Source organism: Myotis daubentonii, chromosome 1 (assembly GCF_963259705.1).
Source record: "Myotis daubentonii chromosome 1, mMyoDau2.1, whole genome shotgun sequence".
Taxonomy (NCBI): domain Eukaryota; kingdom Metazoa; phylum Chordata; class Mammalia; order Chiroptera; family Vespertilionidae; genus Myotis; species Myotis daubentonii.
The window spans coordinates 178,737,795-178,759,209 of NC_081840.1; the positions used below are offsets into that span (position 1 = coordinate 178,737,795).

Sequence of the window (21,415 nt, forward strand, 5' to 3'; positions counted from 1 at the left end):
TCTTGGTTGTAGGTTCTTGGTATTCATCACTTTGAATATTTCTTGCCACTCCCTTCTGGCCTGCAAAGTTTCTGTTGAGAAATCAGCTGACAGTCGTATGGGTGTTCCCTTGTAGGTAACTGAGTTTCTTTCTCTTGCTGTTTTTAAGATTCTCTCTTTATCTTTTGCTCTTGGCATTTTAATTATGATGTGTCTTGGTGTGGTCCTCTTTGGATTCCTTTTGTTTGGGGTTCTCCGCGCTTCTTGGACCTGTAAGTCCATTTCTTTCACCAGGTGGGGGAAGTTTTCTGTCATTATTTCTTCAAATAGGTTTTCAATATCTTGCTCTCTCTCATCTTCTGGCACCCCTATAATTCTGATGTTGGTACGCTTGAAGCTGTCCCAGAGGCTCCTTACACTATCCTCGCATTTTTGGATTCTTTTTTCATTTTGCTTTTCCGGTTGGATGTTTTTTGCTTCCTCGCATTTCAAATCATTGACTTGATTCTTGCGCTCCTCTGGTCTGCTGTCGGGCGTCTGTATAATATTCGTTATTTCAGTCCGTGTGTGCTTAATTTCTAGTTGGTTCCCCAATATAAGATCGAGGGTCTTATTAGTTTTCGTGTAGATCTCATTAAGTTTATCAGCAGCTTCTAAACAGTTCTTGAGAGACCTTAAAAGTGTGGTTCTGAACTCTATATCTTCCATTGACAATCTTGTCCTGTTTCTTTGTCTCCGCATTTTGTTATGCTTCCTTGGTGCACCCCCTAGTGGTCTTTGTTCGAAGTCTTATAGTTAAATCTTGATTGTTGTGGCTAATTCCAGGGAGGGTTTGACCTCCAGGCCAAGTGGCTATGAGAATCAGCTGTGTCAGAAGTGAGAGAACTTCTGTCCTCTAGGGAGGTGCTAATCTAGCCTTTGCCTGAGGCTATCCGGCAAATGCCTCTGTGCAGGGCATGGGCAGGGCGGGTCGCACAGGATCAACAGGGTGGGCCGGAGAGAGCAGTTATGGCGGCTCTCAGTCCTGTCCCCAGGGGCTCTGCCTCTCTGAGTCCCAGCACCCGCTGCAAAGCTCGGAGAGAAAGCTGCACTCGCTCTGACCGAAGCCAGACAGTCCCGCTTCTCCCGTTTGAGTCTGGGTCCCTAAAGACTCGCCTGGATCTGGTGCTCAGAGTCTGCGACTCCCTCCCGATTGAAAACAACAATCACGCCCTCCGCCGCCAGCCCGCTCCGCGCACTCCGCACCTCAGAATTTGACTTCAGCACTGCGCCTCCTCTGAGTGTCCGTGTGCGTTTCTCTTTCCTCCTAGTTGTAGGACTTCCACTCAGCCAGCGTTCCTGTGATTCTGGGTGATGTCCCTTCCGTCTTTTAGTTTCACTTTTGAAGTAGTTGTTCAAAGCAGCAAACTCCGATGTTAACCTATGCCGCCATCTTGGTTCTCCGACCTGATAGATCTGAATCTGGATTTATATGTGCATTTTTAATCTTTGAGTTATAACAAATATGAGAAATCAACATAATAACTGGGCATCACTTACAAATATTAGAGTTTGGTGGATACTATGGATGCACAAATTGCTGTGAAGAAACGGGTCCTGATATGGGATAATCCAGCATTTCTGCCCTTTTTAAGAGTAGGTTCATCTATAGTCCTGTAACCATTCTAGGTATTTTAAACATTTATGAGATAACTATAGCCTTTATTAGGTAGAAAATTAAAAAACATTAAAAAAAAGGCATGACAGGAAAATACTCTTTTACTAAGAATAGAAATTAGCTCTCTTTTTTAAGCTTACTCCTGAGTTAAACTTCCTTTTTAGAATTATTCTTAAGGAAATTTTAACTTTGTGCCCAATGTTACTCTGCCACAAAGTGGCAAAGTCAAGTTTTGAATTCAGCTTTATCTAAATACAAAACCAGTGCTCTTAACCTTTCATGCGGTCTATAGTCACCCACAACTTTGTCTAGTTAACTCCCACCCAGCCTCCAGATTTTCACTTAACCGGTCCTTCCTCAGGAAAGCCTCCATGTGCCACTGAATCCAGTCAGTCTGCTGTATACTTCATGGAACTACACACTGTACCCCCCTGGAATGTAAGCCCTGTGAAAGCAGGGTCCACATTTATTTTCATGTCACTAAATGTCAGTGCCTAACACAGTGCCTGGCATGTGGTTGTGTGTCAGTAAATGCTTGAATTCATTAATGGATTGACTTTGGAAATGGGTATGGTTGAACTTCCAGGTTGCGGCAACAGTGGAGAATCCAGCTTTGAGAGGCTGTGGAGGCCAGAGGCAGAGGCTAGCCCAGTGGGTTTAAATCACTATGTCTAAAAGTTTTTCACAGAGGGGTAGAAAGTGAACATGGTGGTAGCTAGAAGGATCAAGTAAATGTTATTTTTTTTTAATCCCCAGGGTTAACTGTAATTAACCAAGTAGAAAACAATATAGAAACTACATTGATAATCTACAAACTGCGTATCAGTTCTAGAATAGAATCTTAAAAGTGCAATTTTAGCCTAATTGAATACTATATTAAGAGAAGAAGGAATAAGAAATATCGGTGCTCCATAATATTTTTTGTTATCCCTTATATTGGTTTAATATGAAATGACTAAAGTTTTCCATTTGAAATATTTTCAGAATTGTGAGAGAGAAATATGCTTATTGACTGACTATATTTTAGTATAACATACTGATATCATTGAAATTGCATAATATAAAATTATTCTAATTCAGAGTCAACTCTACAACTAATTAACAAATGAAGGGTTGAGTAAGTATTACTGATGATTGCCATTAAACGTTTTAAATAGTGAATAAAAGGAGGAGAGAGAAAAAGGCAGGAAAAGAAGATAGAAATGAGACAAAAAGAGATGGGAAACTATTTATTTTTAGGTAATATACAGGGAAAATATTGCCTGATCTTGTTTCACTGGAGACTTTCAGTTGTATTTTCCATGTGTTTCTTTATTTCTTTTTAAATACAATTTTTAGATTGTTTTCACTGGTGGCTGAAAAGGAGTGATGAGAGGATTTCTGAAGAAGGCAGAGTGGGAATTAGTGATTATTGGTTGAGGAATAAACAGATCACAGCTTTGGAGATACTGTGAAAAATTACTCAAAAAGACCTAAGATGGTTTGTGTGTGTGTGTGTGTGTGTGTGTGTGTGTGTGTGTGTGTGTGTGTATAGATGTTTTCATAACAAGTTTGAATATGATAACTGTCTTCTTCCTTAAAATGTTTTCTCTTGTTAATTTTAAAATGCCATTATAAAATTACCTTTATATATGCAACTATGTAGATTTTATATTGCTTTTTTATTTAAATATCTTTGAGGTATAGAAATGAATTATCATCTTAATTAGAGTACATTCAAACTGATGTCTTGAATTAAGGAAAATGCTCCAATGATGTCCTGAATTGTTTCAGATTGCAACACATCTTGGTGACATATATCACTTTATGAGTGGTACACTTTTTGGCGTTCAGCAAAAGATTTTGTTGAAAGAAAAAAGTCTCTGGGAAATAACTGTTGAATCACTTAGATACCTGACAGAAAAAGGACTCCTACAAAAAGACACCATTTTGACAGAAAACGGACTTACACAAAAAGATGCTAGTTATAAGTCCGAAGAATGGTTCCAGTATAGTTTTCATATCACAAAGTTGGGACGAGCTTCTTTTAAAGGTAGTAGTTTACCTAAATTTTATTTTACCTAAAATAAATTTTTTTTAAAATCTTACTTTACCAAAATCTGAGGAAATGCATTGGAAAAAGTAGACATTCTGTTACTTTAAATTAGATTTGTAATTTCATATTAATAACATTAATCTTATAAACTTTAAAAAGTTGAAAAATGTTTTAAATTACAAGTAATTTAGAATACTGCAGAAGTATATAGAGAAAAAGGTGTTCATCACTTCTCACACTTCCCTCCCCCAGCAATCACACAAATATTAATATCCTACCAAGAATAACAATTTGGTGTATATCTTTTCAAACAGTTTCTGTATATTTCATTTCAACTCATAATACATAGATATATATATAGGTTAAAGATTTGTTTAAACTTTTGTTTTTAAATAATATATTATCTTAAAGATTGTTGTATGGCAGTGGATAGTTTCTTAATGTCCACTTCATAATTTACTTAATGAAAAATAATTCATGTCTGTTGTTAAAAAAAAATCTTTAGGAATCAGAAATTATGTAAAGGAAAATCCCAGATTCCTGTCCCATTTCCACTCGTCTAGGGGCTTCCTCAGTTAACAATTGCAAGTATTTTTATGTGTATGTATGCATATATGAATGTGCGTTTATATATGTCTGTATGTATATATATATATATATATATATGTATATATGTATATATGTATATATACACACACATGCATACCTGCATATGCACACAGTTTATTTTTTTAATGGAATCATAGTGTATGTTTTAGCAGCTTGCTTTTCTTATAAAATGTCATGCACATCTTTTTGTTTGTTGTTCTCACCCAAGGACATGCTTTCACCCAAGGACACGTAGAGAGAGAATAATGGGGTGGAGAGAGAGAGGGAAAAACATCAATCGGTTGCCTCCCATATGCCTCCCGATGGACCAGGGATTGAACCTGCAACCTAGGTGTGTGCCCTGACCAGGAATCTAACCTGCCACCTTCTGAGCCAAACTGGTTTCGGCACAAGTTAATCCCTTTAAATTTACCTTTTTTTCTTTTACTACTTTAGACATCTATAGTATGAAGGCCTTAAATTGTTTATCCATTCCCCTATTAATGAACATTTGCACAGTTTCTGAGTTTTTTCAATTATAAACAAGATTGCATAGACATCTATATTCATGTATTTTGGGGTATATGTAGAAATGTTCTGGGTTAGATTCCCAAAAATAGAGTAGTTGGGTCAGAAAGTATATACTTACTAAATGTTGATGGATACTATCAAAATGACCTCCCAAATAGCCATGCTAAAGTACATAATAAGAGATTTTGAATACTGTTTGCTATATTTAGGTAACTTCTAAACAAGACTTTTTTTAAAATCGCCTCTTTCTTCCTTTGGTAATTATGAAAAATGAAATACTTGTATCTTTTAGGAACTATAGATTTGGCTTATTGTGACATTCTCTACAGAGATTTGCAGAAAGGTCTTGAAGGCCTTGTGCTTGAAAGCCTTCTTCATCTAATTTACCTAACCACTCCCTACGATATGGCTTCTCAGTGTGACCCTGATTGGATGATATACTTCAAACAGGTGAGCATAAAAGGTTCTTCAGTATAGGCTACTTAGTCTATTAATGATGATATGATTTTTATCAAGTAGTTATTCACTTTTTCTATTAAAATATGTTTGAGCCGAAGCCGGTTTGGCTCAGTGGATAGAGCATCGGCCTGCGGACTGAAGGGTCCCAGGTTTGATTCCGGTCAAGGGCATGTACCTTGGTTTCGGGCACATCCCTAGTGGGAGATGTGCAGGAGGCAGCTGATTGATGTTTCTCTCTCATCGATGTTTCTAACTCTCTATCCCTCTCCCTTCCTCTCTGTAAAAAATCAATAAAATATATATATTAAAAAAAAATATGTTTGAAATTGGGCCTTTAGTTCTTTCATTTTTTAAAATAGTAATATGACAATAGCATTTTTGGTTTGTTTAACTTAAATATTACTTTTCTGTTAAATATAAAGATGTCATTATCAAAAAAAAATAAAGGTGTGGAAAAAGAAAAGTATCATCCCTGCTTCCATTCTCCCAAAGATAGTTACTGTTCTGACTTGTTGACTACAGCATTTTATTTTATAACTAGTGGCCCAGTGCACGAATTTGTGCACATTGAAAGGAGATTAATTAGAAGAAATATTTTAATATTGCTATTTGCCCTTTCTCTATAATAGAAGTGTCAACCAAATTCATGATCGACAATGACAGATCAAAACACATGTGTGCGATTGGCATCAGTGAGAGCTTTATATGTATTGCGCATGCCCAAGTCAACTTAGCCTTTTATAGATATAGAATAAACTTGCTTAATTAGACCTGCTTTCTGATTTAGCTAAACTTTTTCCTGGCAAGTGAAGCACCCCAACTTCTCTTTCAGGTAATTGTCAGCAACACAGCAGTAAATATCAACATGAAGCAGATTATTATTGTAGATCACTCAGGGAAAACAAAGGGTAAAATATTTAACTGCAGCAGTGTTTGACTATATTCTGCATAGTGAGAAAACCTAAAGTCATTTTCAAGGTCCACCATTTTTTCTTTTCAGTTGGGTCAAGTTTTTAAGCTTTCTAAATCTCCTTTTTCCGGCTAATTAAAAGAAAATAGGATTCCACCGAGTCTCCTATCTACCTACTCCAGGACTTCCATGAGGATCAAATGAGATGAGGCACAGGAAAACACTTCATAAACATTTGGTTAAAGTGTAAAATGTTTGCACCTGGCTATAAAGCAAGTCATGTGGCTGAAGAAACTGCAAGGAGGCTAGTTGCTAGGGAGAGGAAGCTGGGCGTTGCTATGAGACATCATTACCTGGCACCCACAGCCACCGTTTCCAGACTAGGCTAGGCTGTGGGTCACATTTTGCGCCATGGGGTCTCGGCAGCGTTGGCTGCGATTTGGTGGGCTGTCGCTCCCGGGTGCTGGCGGGGCCTGTGTTCACTTTGGGGAAGCCAAGTGTTGCTTTCTGGGTGCCAGGTCTGTGGTGCCATTTCTCTGTAAATGGCCAGTGTGCATCATGACAGCTCCTGCGTTGAGTGACTGCCCCCTGTTGGTCAGTGCACGTCATAGCTACCAGTCAGATGGACACTTAGCATATTACCCTTTTATTAGTATAGATATAGATGATAGATGTCTGGAATCTAAAGGAAACCATGAAGACCATCTCTGATGATTGAGAGTTTAGTTACCTGAGAGCTCTGTCAGAGCCAAGCATGATAGATATATCAGACCCAGTACTATTGATAACTGAGAAAGAATATCAGTTTTATGGAAAGGTGGACCTGGCCCTATTTATTATAAAAGCAAGTGGTAAGAGTACAATCTATTATGATTTTATTGTAAACAGGATAGATGCATGAACACATATTAGGCAGAAGTGGTATGTAGCTTTTAATTGCAAGAAATTAACTTTCTTTTTAATATATTTTAAAATTATTCCTGTAAGTTTTCTTAGCCAGTAGTATATAATGCAGTTACTTTCAAAAGCTTTCCCTCTTCTCCTAACCACCCTTCCAATATTATACAGTACTTGTGACCATGACTTTAAGTAATTCTACTAAAATATGCTATAGCCCTGGACAGTTTGGCTCAGTAGATAGAGCGTCGGCCTGTGGACTGAAGGGTCCCAGGTTTGATTTCAGTCAAGGGCACATACCTGGGTTCTGGGCTCGAACCCCAGTGGGCGGTGTGTAGGAGGCAACCGATCCATGATTCTTTCTCATCGTTGTTGTTTCTGTCTCTCTCTCTCCCTCTCTGAAATCAATAAAAATATATTTAAAATATGCCATATTTTAATATTTTTAAGTTTGTAATATTTGTACATAAAATGTGTTGCTTTTTCATATCCTTTAAAAACAAGAAAATGTGATATCATAGAAAATACTGGATTTGGTTCAAATGGCATTTTTTAAAGGTACAATTAGATTTTCCTATATAATGACTCTAATTTTTTTTATGTAGTTTAATCAGCTCAGTCCAGCAGAACAAAATGTGGCTGCTCTTGTTGGAGTCTCTGAAAACTATATTGGAAAGAAGGTATCAGGTCAAGCTATCAAGAAGGTACCATAATCTTTTTTTTCCTTCCTAAATAACTAAGTTCATTTAACAAAATTAATGCTGCTGTATCATCTCCCTTGTTGACTTGATCTTTTTGTTTCACTTCTTTTCTCTAAATTAAATTCCCACTTTATTATTTAAAACATCTGAGGAGCAGAAACTTAGGCATTTAAAAAAAACTATTTATTTGTTGGTGGTGTAATAGACTATTTTTGTATCTTTGTATTCTAAAATATTCTGTCATACATGTAAGGCTATTATCATATGGAAAGGTAAACCTTATTAATTTATTTTTTATAGGCTACTTACTGCTTACATTACAAAATATTTATAATGTTTTCATGATATTATGTAATCCTGAAGTAAATTCAATTCAAGGGAGAAAATTATATTTTCTAAAACTTTGATTAGGCATTCTACTTGCTATCAGAGATTCTGAGATAGGACAGGTTTAGGGTTTTTGTTGATTGTGTTGTTTGTTGTCCTCAAAGAACTTCTAATCTAATATATGACATACATAAAACATTCTAAAAGGTTGAATATTATTTGTTTGATATTTTATATTTTGGGGTTTTAAAGTTCAGTCAACAAGCATAAAGCAAGTGTATAATGCATACACTAACTTTAAGAGAAGTGGAACTAATTCTTTGGCTAACATGCTTTAAAATTCCTTAAGTTAATATCATTTTCCACCTCATAATATACACTTTATTCATTTTTAATTTTCTTTGATAATCCAAACTCCATTGAAACCTAATTATCTACCTACTTTTCCCTCCTATATCTTTTAAATTTCCATGGATATTACTGATTTCATTTTGAAAAACAGAAGATGATGTTTACTCTCATTTGAATTGAATGGTGCAACTGTCCCATGTACTGCTGTATCATGAAATTATCAGTAGATATTATAGTACTTCAATATTCATGTTGTCACAACATTTAGGTTAAGTCTTTTACCTTAAAAATGGTTCTGCTGTTTAGACCTTCAAAATGTTGAATAAAAATATTTCTTAAAACAAATTTTTTATAACCAACTGTATAATAAAAATAAAAACAAAATTATATTTTAAAACTCATGTTAATTTGGAACATATTACCAAATAATAAACATATACAAAATCTTATTAGAATAATACACCTTTTTAAACTTGCACCAAAATTTATTTTTGTTACATTTTATGAAATATTGTCAATAGCATGACCGGTATGGTTCACTGGTTGAGTGTTTACCTATGAACCAGGAGGACATGGTTTGATTCCCGGCCAAGGCACATGACCGGGTTACGGGCTCGATCTCTAGTGTGGGGCATGCAGGAGGCAGTCGATCAATGATTCTAGCTCATTATTGATGTTTCTATCTTTCTCTCCCTCTCCCTTCCTCTCTGAAATCAATAAAAATGCAGTAAAAGAAAAGAAATACAGTCAATAAATGTTTATTCAATTGAAAATTGCATATTTAAACTAGTATGGACGTGAATTTATTTTAATTACAAATGGATTATTTACTAGTTTAATGTTTTGAAAGTATCATCGTATCTAATAAAAGAGAAACATGGTAATTGGCGTACGACCGCTACCCTTTTCATTGGCTAATCAGCGAGATATGCAAATTTACTGCCAGCCAAGATGGCGGCCGGCAGCCAGGCAGCTTGAAACTAACATGAGGCTTGCTTGCTTCAGTGACGGCGGACTCAACGTTCCCCGCCTGCCTTGCCAGCCTCTGAGCCTGCACTTTGAAACATTGTAATAAATATAGAAGCTAAACAAAACCCCAGAAACCTGCTTTCAGCGAGCCGGGATCTCAGAGCTGGAGTTATACATTGTTTCGATTATAGAACCCAGCAGAGGCCTCAGAGCTGGAGCCAGAGCTAAAGCTGGCCCAGAATAAAAAAGAAAAAGAAAAAAAGGAGCAGTTGGGAGCTTCAGTCACCCGCGAGCCTGAAAACAGCCCTCAGCCCCTCATCCAGACTGTCCAGGCACCCCAGTGGGGACCCCCACCCTGAAGGGTGTGTGACCAGCTGCCAACAGCCATCATCCCCTCACCCAGGCTGGCCAGGCACCCCAGTGGGGACCCCCATCCTGGTCCAGGACACCCTTCAGGGCAAACCAGCCAGCCCCACCCATGCACCAGGCCTCTATCCTATATAGTAAAAGGGTAATATGCCTCCCAGCACCAGGATCAGCGGAGCCGCGAGGCCTCCCAGCACTGGGATCAGCGTGACAGGGGGCAGTGCCCAAACCCCTGATCACCCTGCGGCTCTGTGTGTGATAGGGGGCCGGGCCACAACCTCGCTATCTGCCCTGCTCTGTTCATGACAGGGGAAGGCACCCCAACCCCCTGATCAGCCCTGCTCTGTGCCTGATAGGGGGAGCTCCCCAACCCCCTGATCACCCTATGGCTCTGTGTGTGACAGGGTGCAGCGCCCCAACCCCCTGATTGGCCCTGCTCTGTGGGTGATAGAGGGCAGCGCCCCAACCCTCCTTCCCCCCTCGGGCCCTGCTCTGTGTGTGATGGGGTAGAGCCATAACCTCCCCATAAGCCCTGCCCTGAGTGTGACAGTGGCGGCGCCCCAACCCCCTGATCGACCCTGCTCTGTGGGTGATAGAGGGCAGCACCCCAACCCCCTGATCCGCCCTGCTCTGTGTGTGACAGCGGGCGGTGCCCCAACTCCCCTATCGGCCCTACTCCGTGAGTGACGGGAGGAGCTCCTCAACTCCCTGATCGGCCCTGCTCTGTGCGTGACATGGGGGAGCTCCCCAACCCCCTGATGGGCCCTGCTCTGTGGGTGACAGAGGGGAGCTTCCCAACCCCCTGATCAACCCTGCTCTGTGCATGACAGGTGGTGGCACCGCAACCTCCCCATCGACCCTGCCTTGAGTGTGACAGGGGGCGGTGACCCAACCCCCCAATTGGCCCTACCCTGAGTGTGACTGAGGGTGGCATTGCAACCTCCCAATCCGCCCTGCTCTGTGAATGACAGGGAGCGGCACCCCAACTCCCCAATTGGCCCTGCTCTGAGCCCGACCAGGGCTGCACCTAGGGATTGGGCCTGCCCTCTGCCACCCAGGAGCAGGCCTAAGTCAGCAGGGCGTTATCTCCCGAGGGGTCCCAGACTGCGAGAGGGCACAGGCTGGGCTGAGGGACCCCCCCCCCCCCGAGTGCATAAATATTTGTGCACCGGGCCTCTAGTTATTTATAATTCTAGAGAACATGATTTTACTTAAAATCTAAATTGATTTCTCCACATTGAAAAAGTCACCCTCCTTTTCTTTAAACATTTCTTGTAAAATAGCTTAGAATTGGAGCTAAGCATTTTATCTTACCTTGTAATATAATTTTATCATTTCTCTTGACTTAAAACATGCCTTTTGAACAAAATCTACATTGACTCTATTTTAATAATGAAGGTGCACCAAATTTGGAAAATTAAAAAGTGATCTTTTCCTACTTTTATTCAACTATCATGTTTTTTAGCTTAATGCTTTTTAAGTGATTGATCCTGTATCAACATGCAGAATCTTAATTCATATATTCTTTAATATGTCAGTCTAAGTTTTCATCTCAAACATTCTATTACTATAGTAGAGGATATAATTTTAGATTTTATACCTTTTTTTTTCTCTTTCAAGTTCAACCTTTTTCCCCCCTCTGATTTTACTACACACAAAAAATAGTCACTAGACGCCACAGGCAAAAGCAGGTACACAGAATAGAAATTGTCAACTTCAGAGAGCATTTTTATCTTCCAGTGTTTTAGCTTTAGAAACATTACTTACTTATCATGTCCATGTGGAAACCATAGAAGCTAATATTTACTCTTAGTTTACAATGTAGATAAGCTTATTAACATTTATCTAAATAAATGCATTTATCTAATTTGTAATCCCATTCACACATATATACAACCTATACATACCACAGGAAATGGAAAGGTCTCCCCAGTTCCTTCTCTTTCTATATTTTCCTAGGGCTGCTGCCACAAATCAGCACACAGCAGGTGTCTTTTTTAATTGAATTTATTGGGGCGACATTGGTTAATAAAATTATATAGACTTCACGTGTACAATTCTATTATACATCATCTGTATATTGTATTGTGTGCTCACCACCCAAAGTCAAACTGGATGTCTTAAAACAACAGACGTTTATTCTCTCATAGTTCAGGGGACCAGACGTTTGTAATTAAGATGCTGGCAGGGTTGATTCCTTCTGGAGGCTCTGAGGAAGAAACCATCTTGCCTGTCTCCTAGCTTTCAGTGATTGCTGGCAATCCTTGGTTTTTCCTTGGCTTGTAGACTCATTCCTCCAATGGTTGCCTCCATTTTCACATGGCCTGCTTGTCTGTGTCACTCTGTGTCCTCTCTTCTATAAGGACAGTAGTTTTCTATGTTGAACTTAAAAAAAAAACTACTATAATTTGCTTTAACTAAAGGGCCCACTGTACATCCAGGATGATTTCCTCTCAAGATCCTTAACTAATTACATCTGAAAAGATCCTGTTCCCAAGCAAAGTCACCTTCACAGGTCCGAGGGTTAAGATCTGAGCATATCTTTTCTTGGTAGGACACAACTCAACCTTCAACACTCCCTATAGAAAGAAGCTTAACTAAATTGGAAACAATTTGGCATATTTTTTTATACTTGGAAAAATGATAATTTGAATTCATCTAAGTTACATATGTTAGAACTTAGTTTTATTTCTATGAATGATTCTATCCTTACCCTTGCTCTCCTGTAGCACAATTTCATTCAATTTACCTTTTGTCCAGTTTGAATATAATGTACATTTTTAGCAGGTTCAGTATATTAATTTATTTGATTGTGTCTTTCTAGACGGTGGACAAGGACATAGTGAATAGACTATACCTGTCTTTTGTCCTTTATGCCTTGCTCAAAGAGACCAGCATTTGGAGTGTGTCTGAAAAATTCAATATGCCTCGAGGATATATACAGAGTCTTCTCACTGCAGCTGCCACCTTCTCATGTTGTGTGTTACATTTCTGTGAGGTAATTCCATTAAATAGATGATAGATGCTTTGTGCATCTTCTTATTTTAACTGTGACCAAACTCATAAACCAGTTAGTATTTTCTTATTGTTGACTTATTCTGTTACAAAGCAGTCAGAATTTACTTAAAATATATTTTTGTTTTTATTCGCTTATTACAGAAATACTATATACATACTTACGGTAAAGATACAAAAAATAACAAAATCAACTGAAGTATGTAATGAACAAGTAGAATAGTTATCCTTACTTTTAGAACCAGCATTAATAGTTTCAAGTGTTTGGAATCAACTCTTAAAATGGCTCTCTCCACTCATGTTGATCCTGTCTGAGTGTCCTTCTCATGAGTGATACTCATGTGAAATGTTTGATTAGCATGTTGTCAATATCTGACAGCTACTGTTAACTACTTAGTACCATGTTCCTTAGATTGCCTCAGTAATCTACCATTCTCGCTTCCAGTGTCAGCCAGCTACTTTAGGTTTCTACAACAAATGCCCATTTTATAAAGTAGTTCAAGGAGAAAATTTTATTTTGGCCGTGTGCATTTAGGATGGATTTGTTTGTTTAAGATTTTACTAAAAGAAGTTTTCAGGATTTCCTTAAATAACACAACAAAGCTTGCCAGACTTTTCTACTCAGACAATTTTTCTGACAAATTTATAATATGTCATTTTTGCTGCATTTAAATTTTTTATTATTGAATAGCAGAATATCCTTTTCATATTTGTTTCTGTACTCAATTTTTTAAAAATTTTCCCCCCTCACCGAAACCGGTTTGGCTCAGTGGATAGAGCGTCAGCCTGCGTACTGAAAGGTCCCAGGTTCAATTCCGGTCAAGGGCATGTACCTGGGTTGCGGGCACAACCCCAGTGGGGGATGTGCAGGAGGCAGCTGATCGATGTTTCTCTCTCATCAATGTTTCTAACTCTCTATCTCTCTCCCTTTCTCTTTTAAAATAAAATATATTTTTTAAAAAATTTCCCCCCATAAGTTCTATTTTTAAACTTAAAATCAACTTCATTTTCCCTGTCTTAAATCTCCATATTCTGTATGTGTGTATGGCAGTTAATTCTGTCATATGTACTAAGGAGTAAATAATCTAAAATACTTGACTTTGGATTAAATGATAACTATTTTAGTAAATTTATCTTTCTAAATATCTTCAACGTATACTGATCTTTTTAATACTAGCTTACATTCCCTAATCACATGCTAGCTAAGCAGTAGACAAAAATTATGAGTAATAAGAAGCTAGTTGTTATTTAAGTTTTCTGTATTTGTTGTTCTTTGTGTTTAAGGATGCTTTTCCTAATATTCAATCCCTTTGTTTTAATTGGGACTATACAGGCTTCAGCCTCGTTGATTTGTTCAAGTAAAAGACTATGTTGAACTTGAAAAATAGCTACTATAATTTCATGGTTGAGCCTAGAAAAAAGTCTACCTGACAACTTGTGCTTTCATGAATGTATTTTTAATATTTTAAAATGTTTTTTCCTCTTTAACTAGTTATGTAAGTCGTATAAAATAGGACACTAATTGTTTTAATTAAGATGGCTTTTATTTTTTAAAAAATATTTTTATTGATTGCAGAGAGGAAGGGAGGGAGAGAGAAATAGAAACATCAATGATGAGAATCATTGATTGCCTGCCTCCTGAACACCCCAACTGTGGTTTGAGCAAGCAACCCGGGCATGTGCCCTGACTGGGAATTGAGCTGTGTCCTCCTGGTTCATAGGTCGATGCTCAACCACTGAGCCATGCTAGCTGGGCATGATGGCTTTTAATTACAAGTAACAGAAAACCCCATAAAAGATTAAACAATAGGAAAAAGACTGTCTTCAGTAACATGAAAGCTAGAGCTAAGGCAATTCCAGGGTGATTGATTGAGTAGTTTTATTCAAGGTTATCTTCTCTTCTTTTTACTCTTCCATCTTTAGTGCATTGACTACTTTCCTAGTGGTCACAAAGTGGCTAACTAAAGCTGTTCCGTGCATCACACATTCTCACAAAAGGTTAGAGACTTAAAAAAAAGAAACTATTGTAGAACATCTCAAGCATATATACTAGTGCAAGAAGACAAAATAATATAATGAATACCCTTTTACCCATCCTGTTTTAACAGTTTTTGACTTATGGTTTCCAATATTTTTATTGTTTTAAATATTGTTGCACTGAGCATTGTCTTGCATTTGAATCCTTCCACAGTTAATATTTTGTCTTTAGGATAAATTCCCACAAATAGGAGTTGTTTTCAGTCATCTGGGAAAGAAAAACTATACATTCACTTTCTGGTATTTTGATAAAAATGAATAGAATTCTTTTTGTTGACTAATTTTTCAATTGTTTCCTCATCCCAAAACCACTTCGTCAAATTTGTCAGTCTCTGCCATTCATCCTCATAATAATTTTGCTTGGAATTATTGTTCACTTCTGGCTTAACCCAAGTTCCACAGCTTCCATAGGGAACATCCTCTCTGAGCCCCCTCCCATGCAAACTAAATTTTGAAATGACTGACTAGATTTAAATTCTGTATATTTCTTTGTGTTCTGCAGGAACTTGAGGAGTTTTGGGTTTATAAAGCCCTTTTGGTAGAACTTACCAAGAAACTGACCTACTGTGTAAAGGCAGAACTAATCCCTCTCATGGAAGTGACTGGAGTTTTAGAGGTTAGTAGCTTCCCAGTTTCCCAGTTGAGATGATTTCAACTAACTGCAAAGTCTTGTCACAGGGTAAGTGACAACAACATCCTTATGGCAGTCTTTTTTTTTTTTTCTGTTTTCTTTTTTCAAAGTAAATTGCTGCTGTGGCTTCCTAGAAATCCCATTAATTCAGAAGCACAACTGTGAGGAAAAAAAAAATAACATAAGGGATAAGATGACACTCTCCAAGTATACGTGTGCTCATCCTTAGCATCTTCCTTCCTCCACTCCAGTGGAGAATTACCTTCTGTCGGTTTAGACTCCGTGCTTATTTAAGGTAGTGGTGACTCGGTGCTACAAGGCTTATTCACAGTTTTGAAGAGAGTGAGAAGAAAGTATTCTCAGCTGGTTTTTCAGCTTTCTGTTTTGACCAACCCTTAATTTAAGTTTATTCTCTGTTATTCAGTTCTCGAATTAGAGAATTGGGAACACACACACACACACACACCACACCACTCCACACCCCATCCCACACCACACCACACCACTCCCCTGTAGTTCTCCGAGTTGGTGGCAAGAACATTTTAAGTATATTAGACTAGAATATTTTGATTGGTGTCTGAAATAATGCCCCTAGCCTAAGTACCATAATGTATTTCTCATTGCTCATTGCAACACATATCAGATGACTTACACTGCACAGAAGGCTATCTTGCAATCACATTGGAACCATTCAAATACATCTTTGAATACAATACAAAATTCAGTACAAAATTCCTCTGGATTCTGATATGTTATCTCTTCATTCTTACTTTATTTATGTTAGTATATTTAATACACACACACATGCACACACACACACACATACATATTAGAGGCCTGGTGCCCAAAATTCGTGCATGGGGGTGTGCGTCCCTCAGCCAAGCCTGCACCCTCCCCAATCTGGGACCCCTCGAGGGATGTCTGACTGCCTGTTTAGGCCCAATCCCGGTCTGCTGGCTCCCAACTGCTCGCCTGCCTGCCTGCCTGATTGCCCTTAACCACTTCTGCCTACCAGCCTGATCACCCCCTAATCACTCCCCTGCTAGCCTGATCAATGCCTAACTGCTCCCCTGCCAGCTTGATTGCCCCTAACTGCCCTCCCCTGTCAGCCTGGTCACCCCTAACTGTCCTCCCCTGCTGACCTGGTCACTCCCAACTGCCCTCCCCTGCAGGCCTGGTCACTCCCAACTGCCTTCCCCTGCAGGCATGGGTCCCTCCAAACTGCCCTTGCCTGAGGGCCTGGTCCCCCCACCCCCCAACTGCCATCCACTGCAGCCCTGGGCCCTCCCAACTGCCCTCCCCTGCTGGCCTGATTGCCCACAACTGCCCTCCCCTGCCAGCCATCTTGTGTCCACATGGGGGCAGCCATCTTGTGTGTTGGAGTGATGGTCAATTTGCATATTACCCTTTTATTAGATCAGATATATATATATATATATCATGTGAAATTTTTTTTTCAACAAGACATTTAATTATTTTTTCTAAATCCCAAATTCTGAGCCTACTGATTTTTGTAATATTTTTCAGGGTCGGGCAAAACAGTTATACAATGCAGGTTATAAAAGTCTAGCACACTTAGCTAATGCAAATCCTGAAGTGCTAATAAAGACAATTGATCATTTATCAAGACGCCAGGCCAAGCAAATTGTTTCATCAGCAAAGGTAAGCAAACCATTTTTTAACCTTTATAATGTTTTGTGGTGTTATCTCCTTATATCTGAGACATGAAAAAAAAACACATTTAACAATAGACACAAAAGTATAAATTCATAATATGTGGGTAAAAATAGTGCATTTGTTATGATACAAGACTTGCTATAAAGAGAAAAATGACCTTCTAAAAACAGTTTCAAGAGTTCACTGAAGTATAAGGAAGCCTAGAACTCATTGAATTTGGCCTCCTTACAACCTTTTCGCAGAAGTCCTTTCCTCAGCACTCTCAACATCTGGTCTTCCCACCTTTGAATACCTTCATTGACAAGCGCTTACAACCTCAAAATTCACGTAGTTCTATTTTTGGTCACTCTTAGTATAACAAAAAGTATCCCATTATAATGAGGCTCAATTTTGTCTTCTTAAAATGTTGACCATTGCATTGTAATACTACCATCTGGAACTATTCTATTCCTTTATTCATATGTTAGTGTTTCACATATTGAAAAACAGCTCTCACTGCTAACAAGGGTTTCTCTTTTCTGTTTCTTTCATTTGCATTAAATAATCTATTGTCCTAGTTGCCCTTTGCCTGATGCAATCATATGTATCATTACCCTCCAGTTCAATGTGGGTAAAGCCATTCCACAGCAATTTGGGGTTTTCCCCTCCTGATTTTAACTGTAGTTCCATTCTTGTAGCCTGAAATTGCTTGGCTTTTTTAGAAAACGTCATTGTTACAATATGGTCATATACAGATCAGAATGAGCTAAAAGTTCATTTCCATCTTACTTTTTTTAATGGTGCTCACATTGTTTATATTACCTTCTTTGATCTTTACAATAGTCCTGTGAGGTGTACAGAGATGGTGTTACCTTCAATTTGACGACACTAAAACTGACCTTGTTCCATTAGATTAGAAGTTCTTGGGATTGGCAGGGATGGAGTTATAGTCATTTCCATTGCAATGGCAGCTAGCACAGTACTCAACCTAGAGTAGGCGTTTAATATGTATTTGAATAAATAAATGAGATTTAAAGAAATTAAGTTATTTACCCAAGGAAGTATAGCTAGGTAAGTAGTAGAGCCAGGACTGTGGCGTTAGACTGTATATCATTGGGGATACAAATGGAGCTGTAGTCACAATGGCCAGAAGAAGTTACTTTAAACTTTAAAAGTTTATTAGACAAATTCAAGCACAAGCAATTTATAGCTCTTATGGGAATAAGTGTTGTGTCCAGGGATCCTACTTCTGTCTCATTCTCAATACATGGCTTCCACCTTATGGACTAAGATACATGCTCTGGTTCCCGCCACTTCTTTCACTTTCCAGACAGTTTGAAAGAGAAAAATAGATATTCCTTGCAGGATTTTGAGCAGAGGAGTAGGTCAGAGGTTGCAAATAGGAGAGCAAGGATGGAAATGAGGAAACTAGTTAGGATTATATGGAGATTATGCCATTTTTTTGATAACTGGTGGATTTTTTTAACCATGGGTAATTTGAAGCTGACGGTGTTCTCTGTATTCTAGTAATGCTGACACAAGAGTTTTGTGTGGTTTACTTGTTGATCTGTATAGTTTTTAGAGGATGTGTTGGGAGATTCATTTCACATGGTCACCCTTACCTCAGCTGCTGGAAAGCTTACCTAATTACGTTTTAGTCTTTTTTTTATATATATAATGCTATGTAATGCTATGGGTATGTCAAATTGGTAGGGAGTGGGTTTTTCACTTTCACTTTGCATCATATGACTTTTTTTCCCCTCTGTGATTTTGCTAAACTTTTTATTATAATACTTTGTAACAGAAGTAGTACAAATACTTCACTGCAATAAACACAAAAGCCAGCTAAAACAAATACCAACATTTTACTTCTGGTTTCTAAAAGAAAGAGAGTCATTACTTGTTAAATATTCATTTATGTCTACTATGCTCCATGTTTAGAAATACTTTCTTTTCTCATTATGTTGCTTTCAAAATTAACCCTTTGAGTGCCAACCAATATCCTAGGAACTATGCTAAAATTGCCAAGGCATTTTTGCTGATTTTACAGCAGTTTAGGAAAAAAATTATGAATCGCAAGTAAATGAAGTTACATATTCAAAAACTTAAGGAAACCTTTACTACACTGACATATTTAACAATATCATCATCACTAATAAAAGCAGACTTAGAACTGGACGCCATTTCGAAGCTTTGATAGCGCTCCCAGCACTTCTGGCGAAAGACAGGAGGAGCGCGATTGCGCTCCCCGGCACTCAAGGGGTTAACTATTAATTTTAGGAACTTGAATAAAATTTTTCTTTTAAAAAGTTATAGGTTTTTAAAAGATAGCATACTAAATTTTGAGGAGTAATAAAATGCATATATGAAGGATAACATTTTCAAGAGCAAATTAAATTTTTGTAAAATTGTCTTAGATTTTATAGATTAAAAGTTAATTTTTAAGTGGCTGAGTCTCCAATAAAACAAATCATGTTTTAGAGCTCCTTTATTTTTGGTATACCAAATGGAGCAGTCAGCTAAAATGGCTTTAACTAAATGCTTCAGCTTCACTTACTATAATCACTTTTTCTTAAGTGGCCATTTTTCCATCTCATATTAGTTTTAATGTCTAGATTGCTGATGTGTAAGGATTCAGGTGGTAAAAATGGTAGCATTTCTCTAGCATTGAATATTTTGGTCTCATGTCCGGATGTTTTTATTGTAGATGCTGTTGCATGAAAAAGCAGAGGCTTTGCAAGGAGAAGTAGAAGAGCTATTGAGATTACCTGCTGATTTCCCTCCTGTTGAAAAGGCATGAAGTGTGTCTGATGAGCATTGTCAGATATGAATGACTTCTCTTTTTTTGAATTATTTCTTGTATATATGTTTTATTAAAGATTCCTTATTATTTATACATGAAAAGATACATTTTAAGTATACATTCAGAACTATGGATGATGTTTGGATATATCTCTCACCCATAATTACAATAACCTTTCTAGTAATAACCCATCTTATTCAATACTTACATATTATTTCTGTGCTCAGAAATGAAATCAACTTCCTCAATATTGCTGCAGCCTACCTTTGTAGCCAAATCTTTCATCATTCTCTTATCCATTTCTTTCATCAAACTGGACTATTTGAAATACCAGAATTTTCTCTGCGATTTCCAAACCCTTCATTTCCTGTTTTATTCCATTTCCAATGCATAGAAAATTATCTTTTTTAAAAATATGTATATATTTCTTTATTGATTTCAGAGAGGAAGGGAGAAGGAGAGAGAGAGAAATATCAATGATGAGAGAGAATCATTGATCGGCTGCCTCCTGCACACCCCCTATTGGGGATCGAGCCCGCAACCCAGGCATGTGCCCTTGGCCAGAATCGAACCTGGGACCCTTCAGTCCTCAGGCTGACGCTTTATCCACTGAGCCAAGCCGGCTAGGGCAGAAAATTATCTTTAAAATGCACTGTATACTTCAAGTATAAACTAAAAATGCTCAAATACTGTCTTCTCTATAAAATTGTTCAAGTTTATTCTCATCCCCACCCCATACATGGGCTCTTCCCTTCCTATAAGTATTGTGAATCTCTCATTAATGCCCATGTATTTTTTTTAACACTTTTTCAACAAGTATTTATTATTAGTTAACCTATGATTCAGGATCCCAGGGTGGGATGTACCCAGGTTCCCCTTCACTATCCTGGGAGAAGGGTGAGGACAGAGGAGCATCAGGGTGGGGGCCAGTTCAGATCTTCCCAGGAAATGTGCCTTCTGCTCATTTTTTTGTTTGTTTTTCTAAGAGTTTCTTTGATTTTAATAGTTGGGAAGAAAGTTATAAAATAAAATAGACAACACAGAGCCTTGTGACTTACTCAGATTGGCAACAAACACAAGGATACAGAAATGTAAACAAACGGAGCTTCCACCCAGGATGTGGACCATTCGCAAACGGAGACCTCACCCCCTTTAACGGTCATTGCCTTCTCACAGAGGCGGAAGTCCAAGTCGTTCTGCCGATAGTTCCCGGCCTGCTTCTGGTTAGGGAAGCAGCTGTCACAAAGAGCAGTCAGAATTCTTTTTTTCTTTTTTTTTTTTTATTGCTTACAGTATTACAAAGGGTATTACATATGTGTCCCTTCCCCCCCCCCCCCCGCCCTTGACAATCCCCTGGCCTCCCCTACCCCCCAGTGTCTGTGTCCATTGGTTATGCTTATATGCATGCATACAAGTCCTTTGGTTGATCTCTTAGAATTCTTGATCTTTGTCTTGATGTCTTCTGCCATGTTGCTGACTCCTAAAAAACACCCTGAGGCAGCT

General features: G+C 38.2%; 1 protein-coding gene across 7 annotated transcripts in view; it reads left to right on the forward strand.

Moving 5' to 3' along the window:
* The window catches only part of HELQ (helicase, POLQ like), a 45,700-nt gene extending 24,744 nt beyond the window's left edge, over positions 1 to 20,956 (forward strand). For 5 of the 7 annotated variants that reach the window (XM_059666421.1, XM_059666444.1, XM_059666453.1 and 2 more), the window contains 7 exons: positions 3,410 to 3,668; positions 5,083 to 5,240; positions 7,662 to 7,760; positions 12,595 to 12,768; positions 15,325 to 15,438; positions 16,981 to 17,115; positions 19,817 to 20,956. In XM_059666421.1, coding sequence (XP_059522404.1) covers positions 3,410 to 3,668; positions 5,083 to 5,240; positions 7,662 to 7,760; positions 12,595 to 12,768; positions 15,325 to 15,438; positions 16,981 to 17,115; positions 19,817 to 19,909 — 1,032 coding nt within the window. In that variant the 3' untranslated portion in view covers positions 19,910 to 20,956. Of the gene's footprint in view, positions 1 to 3,409; positions 3,669 to 5,082; positions 5,241 to 7,661; positions 7,761 to 12,594; positions 12,769 to 15,324; positions 15,439 to 15,563; positions 15,749 to 16,980; positions 17,116 to 19,816 lie in introns of those variants that run through there. The other 2 variants (XR_009448806.1, XM_059666430.1) reach the window with 2 other exon arrangements.
* Positions 20,957 to 21,415: the final 459 nt, after the last annotated feature.